Below are 12,475 nucleotides of genomic sequence, written 5' to 3' on the forward strand. Positions count from 1 at the left end.
AGTGATGGTAGGTGATGTTAGAGGAAAGGATATGAAGCTTATTTAGTAAAATGACATATGAGGATGAGAAAGGCAGGGGGAGGATGATTCCCAGGATGGGACAGTGTATTAACTGAGGAATACAAAAGGAGGAAAACAAAAAGAGGAGCAGACTTTTTTTAGTAGGGAGAAGAAGGGAGACGATGATGAGTTTTGTTTTGGAAATACCGAGTTTAATGTAATGTGGAGTGATCAGCAGGATATGTGAGTCTGAACCTCAGGGGAAAAGTCAGGGCTAAAGATAAAGGTTTGAGATTGATTAACATAATACTCTCTGGCAAAGAAAGAAGGCTATATAGCAATTGACAGGAGAAACAAGACATTATAGATAAATGGGAGGCTAGGAAATGCATTTTGAGAGATTAATTATGCCAGTAGACTTTGAAGTCCTTGAGGGATGGAGTTCTGTCTCCTTAATTTTTATATCCTCAGCATCTATCAAAGTGCCTGGTACCCAGTAGGCATTTAACAAATGTTTGTTGAAAGAGTCAAACTTTTACCATCACCCAGTCTCTAAACATAACTAAAGCCATCTCTAGATTCCAATGGAAGTCTTGCTGATATTGTAACCTGCTTTGTTTATTTGATGCTAAAAATAGCATGTGTGTTTATTTTGCCTAATCAAGAGCTAGAAGAGAAAACCTAAATTCATTTATAAGAATGTTTCTAGGAAAGAGAGATATGCTAACAACGAATTTATAGGTAACAGCCACTTTGACTCCTATGAAATAGAAAGATGATTACTTCTATGGTTAGGGTGGATTGTGGAATAGAATAGAGTCAGTTATCTGACAAGTGAAGACACTGCATACCAAATCTTTAAATGTGATTTTATAATCTTATCTTAAAAATGGTTAACCAGAATATTTGATAACACATAGTTATCTCTGATTTTTAGTTTTCAGTGCATTTATAAGGAGTCAAAGACCATAGAATAATTTTTACTTTATGAAACTGATAGTATTTTAAGAGTTGAAACATGATCTTCTGCCTCTAAAAACCCAATTTTTAGTGACTCATTAATGACTCTCTAAATGTTACTTATAATCTGTGAACTTCTCTCCATTCTGAGTTTCTTGATCCTGGTCTGGAGATCAGCTGTGCAGGACATACAAGTATTAGCACAGCTGGCTTGCTGATGACAACTCTGTCATATAGCTGTCTTGTGTGTCATCATTCATATCGTTCAGTGTCATTCTGACCTAGCCAAGCTAAAAATGGTACTCCAGCTCAAGAGGGATTTACAAACCTTGACAAACTAAAGATAAGACACTACACAATGTCATGTACGTGTGCTTAACAGTTTTTAGCTTAAACACATCTAAATAACTAATTTCATTGTGCATCTGTCTTTATCCTTTGAGATAATTTACCCTGGGAAAGAAAATATCTCTGTGTGGAGGTCTGTAACAATTCATAAATACATTTCTCTATTTTCAAGTATGGGTTTTATGTTTGTTTAAATAGCTCAAGGTCACAGTTATCTATTTGTGGGATGCATTTTATAGTATATAACCTACACCACAGATTCATCATGCTGCCTGGTGTCTTTATAAGATGTCCATGATTAAATCACCTTATTTCCCAGCTTGATAATTTGATTTGAGGGGTCAGTTTTTCAGATCCTTAATTGGCGTGTACCCAGCTTGGTAATTTGATTCAAGAGATCAGTGTTTCAGTTCCATAATTGGGATGTAACTCTGATGTGTGGGGTGGTTGTGGTGGTGGTGGATTTTGCCCTCTTTTCTGGTGACGGCAGCTGGCAGTCATTGGAGAGTTCTGGTTCTGCTCCAGAGTTGTAGGTTTAGTTAAATAACCTGCCAGTAAAAGAAGGCTAGTTTCTCACTTCCTTCTTTTCACATTATGAGTGTCTGTGTTTGCTGCAGCACCAGTGGAGTGCCTGCTTCTTCTGCGAGAGTGCCCAGGTCTCCTTCCCGTAGGTATGGGGCACAGCAGGAACTGTTGCATGTATCTTGGGACATCGTAGTTTGGGGATCTTCCATGTGAGATTGTAACCATTGTATGAGGATGATTGCTGCACAGGTAACTTGTCTCTCAGTGTAATAACTGTGTGTGTGTCGGAGGGGAGAAGGGTGGGAGAAAGAAAACGTGAGTGAATGAGAATGCCCACAGGTCCAATGAAACTACTGAAGAAAATAAGGATGTTTAAGTAATAGTCTCCATTGCTTATCACAAACCTACTTTTATGAAGCTTCAACATTTTTGCTAAGATTGCCAAACAAGGGGCAAAGAAAAGGAAAAAAAAAATAGTGTTGTTTTTTAGGTAGGGAAATGGAAGAAGTACCAAAATCTTAACAGTTTCCTCAACTATTAACTGTTCATGATAAATATCAAGAGGCATTATTATTTGGTGCTAAGAACACTGGACTCAGTATCCTCACATTTGGGATGGCAATAGCTATTTTGCAAGGTGGATGGCAGAATCAAGTGAGGTAGCATGGAGAGTACTTTGAAAAGTATAACATATTTTTGGAAGTAGTAATGGTATTATTACTAACAGAAATAGTACTGTACTCTATCAATTTCATTAATTAAATAGTATTAAGGAACAAGTAAAAGAAAGAGGGAAATATCCATTTGGATATAACTATCCAATTCATGAATGTCATTTCCAATGTATTGACATGATTTAATCCCTGCTTCTGTCACTAGGCACATACCAGAGTCCTGGAACTGTCTAAACATCTTTTTTATTATTTTCTCTTTCTACTGCCTTGTAGAATTTGTGAGTTAGGAATGACATTCTTATTTGATCATATACTTACTAAGAGCCTCTGTATGCATAGCGTTTTTCTTGCTACTAGTGTTATTACAGAGTATACAGTTAACTCTGGCTGATTCCCTTCTCTTTCTGTTTACGAAAGGCTTTCCTGTGTGCCTCTGCTACTTATTTAACCAAATTTCCTGTTGATTAGGTATTAGGATGGGTGATAGTAGTTGTGCCAGGAAAGTTAGAGTCAGTCAAGTTGTGTATTAGACTATGTAAAACTTGAAAATACATCAGGAGATAGTACACTTATTTCGTGAAACACTTGCAAAAAGGAGCCAGAAATTGTCTGCGAGATGGCACCCTATATTAGTCATAGAAGGTTCACTCAGTAGAAATTGTTCTTACATTCTCTGGTGAGATGTGGTCATTTTAAAAAACTTTATAGATGGTGAAAAATATTGTCTTTCCTTCTACATCTCCAAGGCAGGGGATGGCCAACATTTTCTGTAAAAGGCCAGATAGTAAATATTTTAGGCTTTGTGGACCATATGGTCTCTGTCTCAACTACTCAACTCTGTTGTAGCAGGAAAGCAGCCAAAGACAATACATAATGAATAGGTGTGGCTGTGTTCCAATAAAACTTTATTTACAATAACAGGCAGTGGGCTGGAGTTGGTCCCTGGGCTGTAGAGTGCCAACTACACACTGCTCTCTGGTGCATAGGTTGAAAAATAGTGCATAGGCTGCTCTAGTGTGTAGGGTGAAAGGTAGAATAAAGACAGTAAGGGAGGGCCGGCCCCGTGGCTTAGCGGTTAAGCGCGCGCGCTCCGCTCCTGGCGACCCGGGTTCGGATCCCGGGCGCGCACCGATGCACCGCTTCTCCCGCCATGCTGAGGCCGCGTCCCACATGCAGCAACTAGAAGGATGTGCAACTATGACATATAACTATCTACTGGGGCTTTGGGGATAAAAAGGAGGAAGATTGGCAGTGGATGTTAGCTCAGAGCTGGTCTTCCTCAGCAAAAAGAGGAGGATTAGCATGGATGTTAGCTCAGGGCTGATCTTCCTCACAAAAAAAAAAAAAACACAGAAGGGAAAGCGACAAGGAATCAAAAGAAGTAGAAGAAAGTACAGAGGACAGAGTAGGACAAAGGAAGGCAGGGAATGGAGGCAGAGTAAAACATGAACACAGAATGTTAAGAATGGAGGCTACAGGAGTATTGTAGAGGTCTGCATTTGATGGGAATAACTCTGGTAGGAAGGTTTATTTTGAATCAATGGAGGCCGTAATAGATTGGAGTAAATAAAATTTTAGGCAGGTTAAGAATATGATGTAAAGTCCTAATATCAGTTACTTTTCCTAGGCGTTTAAGATTCAGGCATTGTATACATCTTTTTATATGTGTTAAGTGTCTCTGAGTTTTTACCTATAACCCTTACTACTTCTTCCTTGGTATCCTATTGGTAAAAACACAGCTAGTACTACATTTCATAAGGCTTTTTTTTTTTGGAACATTGGGTCCAGAGGGGTTTATGGCTGTGCATAATAAAAGATGCACGTTCACATTTTAAGAATTGAGCAGTTTTTCTAAAAATGGCTAGTTTAATTTCATAGTTAATATATCTAGCAGAAATAGCTTTTTTTGGTGTTACGGCAGGAGTACAGAAAATTAGAAAACAGATTGGTGGCTTGTGAGGAAAGGCTAATCAGAGGAATAGAAACAGTACAACATGGATCTTATGAATTACTTTAAATCTGGAACTAGATTGTTATAATAAAATAAATATATATTTTATAACAATGTTATGACTTCTTAGAAAGTTTCATTTATTTTTCTCTATGTATCTCTTGTTTCTTATGGCAAATTTATTAGAAATATGTGCTTTCTGAAAGTATGTAATAAGAAAGGGAAAAAGTAAACTCTAAAAAATCAAAATTTTAGAATGGAGTAATGTAGGTATGCTTTTCTTTATTCTTTGTCAAAATATTATAAAATTGTACAGTTGTATAGAATGTTATAAAAATGTATATAATTTAACAATTGATATTTACATTGTGATAGTCTGTGAAAAAATTCATTATAGGTTAAAAATGAACTGTTAGCTGTTTTGAAGTAGAAAAACATTGTATATATATTTTTTATCACTTACATCTATAAATAAATCACAGTGAAAAGGGTATATAGAATCTTAATTATAGGATGAATAATGATGTGCTGTAACAGAATTAAAGTGACTTCTGAAATTTAACTTAAAATTAATTTGAAATTTGAAATTATAATTTAATTCATAGACAAGTGATGGTTGTTTTAATCCTAATTCACACTAAAATCTGTATTTTAAAAAGTGAGGCTACTTTTTCTTTTAGAAAAAAATTATTTTACTATTCTAATATTGTTATTTCAAAAATTTTTTGCCAGTGAAGAAATTTATTTTAGATTCTTATGTTTGAAAGGAATAATTTTGTATAATGGGCAGTATTTCCTAAAGAAATCCCATTTATCTCTTTTCTGATTTTAGTTACTTTGTTCTCAGCCTGCTTGTTCTTTTTTTTCATGGATTAATTTAATGCAATAAGGGAGAGTCCTTTTTCTTACTGTTCTGTGTTGAATCTCTTCTCTCTTTACCCTTGTTCACACCCTGAAATTCAAACTTGCCTCTTGCATTCTTTCTGAACAGTCTCTCCCTTTCACCTTTTAGTTTTTTTCTGTTCCTTGTCATCTTTTCTTCCTGGTCCTTTGCTGCATGCACCATCATATTTTTTCTTGTCCTAGTGTTGCTGTTTTGTATTCTCTCAACCTCATGTTTTCACTCCCTTTACCCATTAAAATGAAAGAATTCCTAGCCAATACTTTTTCAAGACTTAAAAAAAACTTTTTCTAGAAATATTTGGAGAACATTTTAGATGCCTACTCTCAAAGTTTTGGTTTAATTTAAAAGTGGAAAAAACTCAAATTTTAGTAGAAATATTTGTGATATTATATCTATTATATATCCTGGGTCACTGTCTCTTGATGGCACTGTCAACATTCAACAGATAATTTATAATTAAATGAAAGTATTAAAGCAAGCATATTATTCAAATAATGTTGTAATCATGATGCCCATCATTGGGTTTTAGCAAAACAACTGAATTTTGAGTTTTCTTTTTCCTATCTAATATAAAGAATTCTTTAATTTGACAGATTAGATAATGTTGCAGTGAAAATGTTAAATTGACAATAAATCACAGTTTTAAATGCCAAATATGGTTCAGAAAGTTTATTTAGAGAATATAAAATGTGGCTTACTGTTCCTGTATGTCAAGCGTCACAGATGGAGTATGGTGCCTGATGTTAACGGGGTTAAAGGACCTCCAGTGCTCGAACTGTGTTGTGGATTATACCTACATTGCTTATGGTCCCCCCTCCCTGCTTTGCCCGTATTAGTAATCTGCTTTTGTACTTTGACATCCAGGATTTCCCTAGTGAATTTTGTCACAGAAAAAAGAGAATCATCAATATCGCAGTTAAACTTGACTTTCAAAGCTAATAGTATCTCATTTGGGGGCTCAAATTTAATAAATTTTCTTTGATTCTGGGTGAGTTTTTAAACATCAAACAATGAATTGGCCAGGGTGCAGTAAAATATTTAGATCTATTGACTATGGTTCAGAAGGGTAGAAGGCAAAACACTAGTGGTTTGATGTTGATAAATTCTCTGTACCTTAATCCACATTAATGTTTTCTTTTATCTGAGTGCCCATTGATGACAAACAAAAGCAAGACAAGGTTTCCATATATATATATATAAAATATAAAACCTAAAGCAAATATATTTGCAAAATATGATTTATTTTATTGTGTTAAGTAAGTTAAAAGCATTCCCATCCTGACTGAAGACTGGAAAATATTTGTTACAGATAAATATACGTTCTAAATTGGGACTCCAGCATTCAGATAGTACTCACACTATTATAAAAATTGCATTATAGTGTATGTTTTACAGCCTACACTTTGACGTTCACTCATTGACAGAAATTCTTCACATCTGCTTGGGAGTATAAGGATTTTTATGCCCATAGAATTGTGTGAACAATTAAAGATGTCATCATATGTTTGTGTGTTTGCTGATTTAAGGAAACCCTATGTAGTACGATAGTTCGTTCATAAAATAAGAAATAATTCAAACAGTTTTACAAGCTGCCCAAATAGAATAGAAAAATGAAGGAGAGATTTTTCTAACATATATTATTGCCAAGTTACATTTGAAGTTCCTCAAGTAAAAGTAGAAATATAAATGCATTTATTTGAGCAATTAGTGTTATTTTTTAGTTCTCCCCATTCTTGACCTTTGCTACTTCATAAGAACTCTTTTTATCCTGTAGCTTTAAGCTAGTTGTATAATATTTATCAAATACATGGTAGCGAAGAGATAAATTTTTAAAACCAATTCAGGCATAAGGACAGTTAGAAAATACGCTTACATATGAAAATTTCTATCATTAAAGTATATGATTAAAAATGAGAGCTTACTGATCTTAAAAACTAACTAAACTGTGGAATTCTAAGGCTTTTACTAAGTTTAGAAATTAAAAATGAAAATATCTGTTTCTGAACATTTTCTTGTGTCTATTTATATTATATAAGGAGTATTTTCTCTTTTGTCCAGAAGGTGGCAGTGTAATATCGACTGCATGTGATTCCAATACTGGCTGGACAATTGGTATTTCTCCTGTATCTGTGATATGTTTGTATTGTTACCTTTACAAATGCTTAAAATATAGTACACATGCTACTGATTTTATCCATTATCTTATTTAGAAATTGGTGACCAAGTTGGTTTATATGTATTTAGTTGTTAAGACTCAAGTTTAATAAGAGTAAAAAGGGCAAACAAACCTCTTACTAGTATATTTTCAGGTCTCCTCATGTGTTGAGTATATTTGTTTTTATTCCAGGGTACATGTTATTGAAGTTTTCTTTTCAAAGACTAGTACCTAATAACTATCTTGTCCAATATATATCAATTAATACCAGTTAAATTACACATGTTATTAAGAAAGGGATAGTAGTTAGGAGATTGCTGTTTGTTTTAGATTTTGTGGATGCTTTTTCCTTCTTTCCTTTTTCTTTCGAGGGAGGAACAGTGAAAAAATAATTCAAAACCTCTTGATCAGAAGAGCTCCAGTGACTCTTCTTCCCTCTCTCGTTTCAAGCAGGAGGATGCTTTTTCTTCTTAATATTCTCCCCCAGCACTCTGAATTAGAGATTTATTTGCAACGAAAAATCAATTAGTCCTAAATTTATTCATGGATTTCAGGTCCAGCGATCAATGCAAGTCCACTCAGTGGGCTCAAGGGGACCCAGTTCATCCCAGTTAATGTGTCTGAAGGGGAATTACCATTGATGCTGTTTTTTTCCCTTTAGGTCAGAGATCAGATCTCGCTGTCACGGACTGCAGCAAGTAGGAATGACTTCACCCTGCAGCTACCCAAACTGCACCTGGAGACCTTTGCAATGGAGGGGCTCAAGGGCGGGCCAGAGGTTGTAGCGTGCCAGGTTAGAGTCTAAATAACATTGTTTGCTGCCGAGACGGGTAGAAAAATAAATTGCACTAACTGGAGAGAATGAAAGCCTCCAAGTATTGTGAATAACTTAAAGGAGATGCAAATAATTTTTCTTTTATCATATAACACTACATTTTACAAATAACTGTTGTTTTCTTTTAAGGTCTAGAACTAGTCTGTTAAACCAGAAAAGTATTTTTACCAAGGAAAAATATGTGTTTTATAGCTAACTACAGTATTAAAAGAACATACTTCCTATTAGCAGAGGACAATAAGACGCTAGGCTGTTACCTCTTTAAGCCAGTCTCAATTTGTTGCTCTTATTGTTTGAAAATAAATCACTTTAGATAAATTATTGGGAGAGATATTTGAAATTTTTCAATGTTAATTTCAAAATATATCCAACATTTTTTAGGTGGTAATTTAATTTCAGCAAATCTAGAACCTAACTGTACTTTGCATTGAAGAGGATTTTACCCTTTAAAGTTTAGTTTCAATGAACATTGTAATGTGTGCAGACTAGGTTATTTCATTTATAAAACTCAAAGCCCCAAATCATAAAACCTCAAATAACTTTAAAATAATAAAGTTATTTTCAAAAATGTATTCATTTTCAGATGCTGCAGGTATCTTTCTATTCTAGATTACAATTGTGTTCTTGTGATCATTTTTTTCCTTAGGGTTAAAATTTTTTTTTAATTGGGCAAAACAAAGTTCAGTGTGTGCTTTATTCTCCTTTTAATGCCCAATGCCTTTATTAGAAAAATCTATCTACATTACATAAGCTATATGGAGCCTGATATTTCAGAAGAGATTGTCCTTGTTCAATAGCACTCTAGATTATTCAGTATATTTAAAAGAGAAATACCTCTTAAAACTCGGTCTCTGTTTCATATTTTGAGGTTTAAAGTAAACTTTTTCATTCTTCAGTTTTTGATCCTGTGAAATTTTAATTTTGTGTAAAATTAATGTCGGTCCAAGTGGAGCTATGTTAATTTTTTCTACATGTTCCATACCCTAATTTAATTTGTTTTTAGTATCCAAATTAATGCTCTACAAAGAAAAAATACGCATTTCTTTCGTTAGATTGTCCACCAATATATCTAAAATATATATGTAATTGTAAAACTAAGCATAAAATATTTTTATTTTCAGTTATAGGCTAGAATACTGTACTGTTATTTAGTACAAGATTAAGATGTATGTTTTAAGTTTGATTACCGTTATTTATGAATTCATTGTAACTACGAGTACAATATGATTCGAGATTTTTCTGGTGGCTGTAAAATAATCCTTTACTTGGCTATCTTGATTCAGAATCTCACAGGGCTTAGTACTTGTCACAATTAACAAATAAAGACTTCCCCTAAACGCAAGATTTTGGTAATTTGGAAAAAGACTGATTCCTAGGAATGCCATTTTTGGGGGGAAAGCATGAACTCTCTGTGGTTCTGACATCTGTGAATAGCAAGAAGGATATGTAGAGACCCATATTTTAAACTACTATTCTTTCCAAGTTCTAATAAAAATAGTTATGCACATTGCCACATACCTACATACCTGGGTAAGTTTTGCATTGAGATGCTATAATGTACATTGTCGTTTAGTAATATATATTGTAGTTTAGTATTCCATGCAGAGAAGAACACATGATTTGGGCCATAATCGTGTTTCTCACACACACACAGACACACACAGACACACAACTTGTGATATGCTTTGGAGTACTTTGAGAAGAAAGGCACTGTAGTAATTGAAGACCTTAATTACATTTCAGTGAGCACTTACTATGTACTAGGTATCATGCTTAGCTCTTTAAATACATGATCTCACTTCATTTTCACAAAGGACCTGTTAAAAAGATGACATTACAATTGAAAAACAACCGTTAATTCTCCTCAGATCAACAGCCAGTAAGTGGCAGGGCCCATAGCTTGAATTTAAGTCTAGGTGTATTTGAGTGCAAAGCCTGAACTGGAAAAATCTGACACTAGAAAATCTAGACATTAAATGGTAAGAGTAAAACTTTTGAAATCTATAGTGGAATTTTTCTTCCATTTACAAAATATTCATTATGCTTCTATGTATGATGTAGGTCATGGTTTATGCTGTATTGTGGACAAATTCACAGATAAAAAATTTTGTTACCATTTGACAGGTTAATATTATAGAAATCTACTTTTCACCTTTTTGCAGTATATAAATGTGTGTATTTATGCTGAGTGGCTACATATTTGGAAATTCAGTATTTGTTTAGCTTTGTACTCTGTGCTGATAAAGTGGACTATTTAGAGTGCACGTCCTTTGATTGTGATGAGGAGAGGATCACTGTGCAGGATGTGGTAGTGTGTGAACCATTTGGCCAACCTCATAACCATCATTTAGAGCAGTTGGAGCTGAAGTTTTCCTAGACTGTCTGTCTCTTCTAATGGTGCAAGCTTTATTGTAGATACAATCCTGCATGGAAGGAAGACCAATGAGCGTGACTGAAAGGCAAGGAGGATGAGTGGATTACCTTTTCTTTCTGGACCCAGAAGTGCACAGGATTGATGCTCTCCTACAGGAGAAAATTCCTTCAACTAGTCTCTGAGATTTGCTAGCTTTTAGCCTCAATTTCCTTATCTGCAAAAAAGTGGGATGCTATTTTTTTCTACAGCCAGTTCTCAGGCTGGTAGTAGGATTGCGTGAGGCAATGCGTGTCAAGTCGAGAGCACAGTGCTAGCAGAAAGAATGCAGGCAATGTGTGTGGGCTGTTATTGTTGCAGCCATTAGGGGACCCATTGTAAAGATGAAGTAAGCCACAGTGTCTTGTTTTCATTGCTTTTAAGGGGTGTGTGTGTGTGTTTTATTTTGAGGCATGTTATTTAGGATCTTTTTCTTTATATCTTTCCATTTGGTTCCTTCGCTCTTCCTTGTTTCTTCAAAAGCTTTAAATAATTTTTTTTTTTTTTTTGTGAGGAGATCAGCCCTGTGCTAACATCCGCCAATCCTCCTCTTTTTTTTTTTTTTGATGAGGAAGACGGCCCTGGGCTAACATCTGTGCCCATCTTCCTCCACTTTATATGGGACGCCGCCACAGCATGGCTTGCCAAGCAGTGCGTCGGTGCGCGCCCGGGATCCGAACCAGCGAACCCCGGGCCGCCGCAGCGGAGCGCGCGCACTTAACCGCTTGCGCCACCGGGCCGGCCCCAAAAGCTTTAAATAATTTTAATCAAGATCAACTTTAGCTCCCTATTTACTTTTCCATGTTGCTTGATGTTCCAATGAGGCCAAGTCTCCAACGAAACCCTCCAGTATAATAAGAACTGTTATACCTGTGCTTTTATCTCCCAAATAACAGCGTATCAGCCGACTAGAATACTGGGGAAAAAAAAAAAAACACTGAGATTAGACAAGTTATCCTTAGCTGAAAAGTCCAGTACAGTGTGAATGCAGAGGACTTTGTAATAAAAAATATTCTGCCCACACGTTATAAAAATAATACCTGTTACTCCTTATCTTGTACTTTGAATTGTGTTTTGTTTAATAATTATGACGTGTAATGCTTTTAATATCTAGCAAATATTAGCAGACATCCAATAAATGTTTGTTTGTGTCTCCATCTCCATTCAACAATAAACAACAAAGAACAATAGTAATAGCTAACATTTGTTGAATGCTTGTTCTGTACCAGATACTGTGCTAAGCACCTTACATTTGCTATCTCATTTAATCCCTGCAACAACCTTATGAATAATAGGTGCTTTGCTTTTATCCATTTTACAAAGGAAGATGCTGCAGTTTCTTGAGATGAAGAAAATTGCTAAAGGTCACATATCCAGTGAGTAGGGTAACTGGTCCATTCATGCTTTTAATCATGCCCTTCTGCCTTTTGTAAACCATGGCTTACTGTTTTGTGTGTGTGTGTGTGTTTTAAGATGGCCAAGAGGGAAAAAGAATAAACCTGGGGTCTATCTGTAGAATACAGTTTCATTTATGAGGAAATAGTGGAGAGAATAGAAATCCAAAAGAGGTTAACTGGGAAAGTTACTTAAACTGTGTATTTCAGCCTCTTCATCTGTAAAATGAAGATAACAAACGTTTCTAACTCAGTGTTAGTGTGGCGATTAAATGGGTTAATACATTTAAAGTGTGTAGAATAGTGACAGGTACATTGT

The 12,475-nt window shown here is 35.1% G+C and overlaps 1 protein-coding gene across 3 annotated transcripts in view; it reads left to right on the top strand.

The window, feature by feature from the left end:
- CCDC171 (coiled-coil domain containing 171) overlaps nucleotides 1–12,475 on the top strand; it is a 300,588-nt gene that overhangs the window by 219,465 nt on the left and 68,648 nt on the right. For all 3 annotated transcript variants that reach the window (XM_058565834.1, XM_058565832.1, XM_058565833.1), the window contains one exon: nucleotides 8,179–8,310. In XM_058565834.1, coding sequence (XP_058421817.1) covers nucleotides 8,179–8,310 — 132 coding nt within the window. The remainder of the gene's footprint in view (nucleotides 1–8,178; nucleotides 8,311–12,475) is intronic.

This window comes from Diceros bicornis, chromosome 22, assembly GCF_020826845.1.
Source record: "Diceros bicornis minor isolate mBicDic1 chromosome 22, mDicBic1.mat.cur, whole genome shotgun sequence".
Lineage (NCBI taxonomy): Eukaryota > Metazoa > Chordata > Mammalia > Perissodactyla > Rhinocerotidae > Diceros > Diceros bicornis.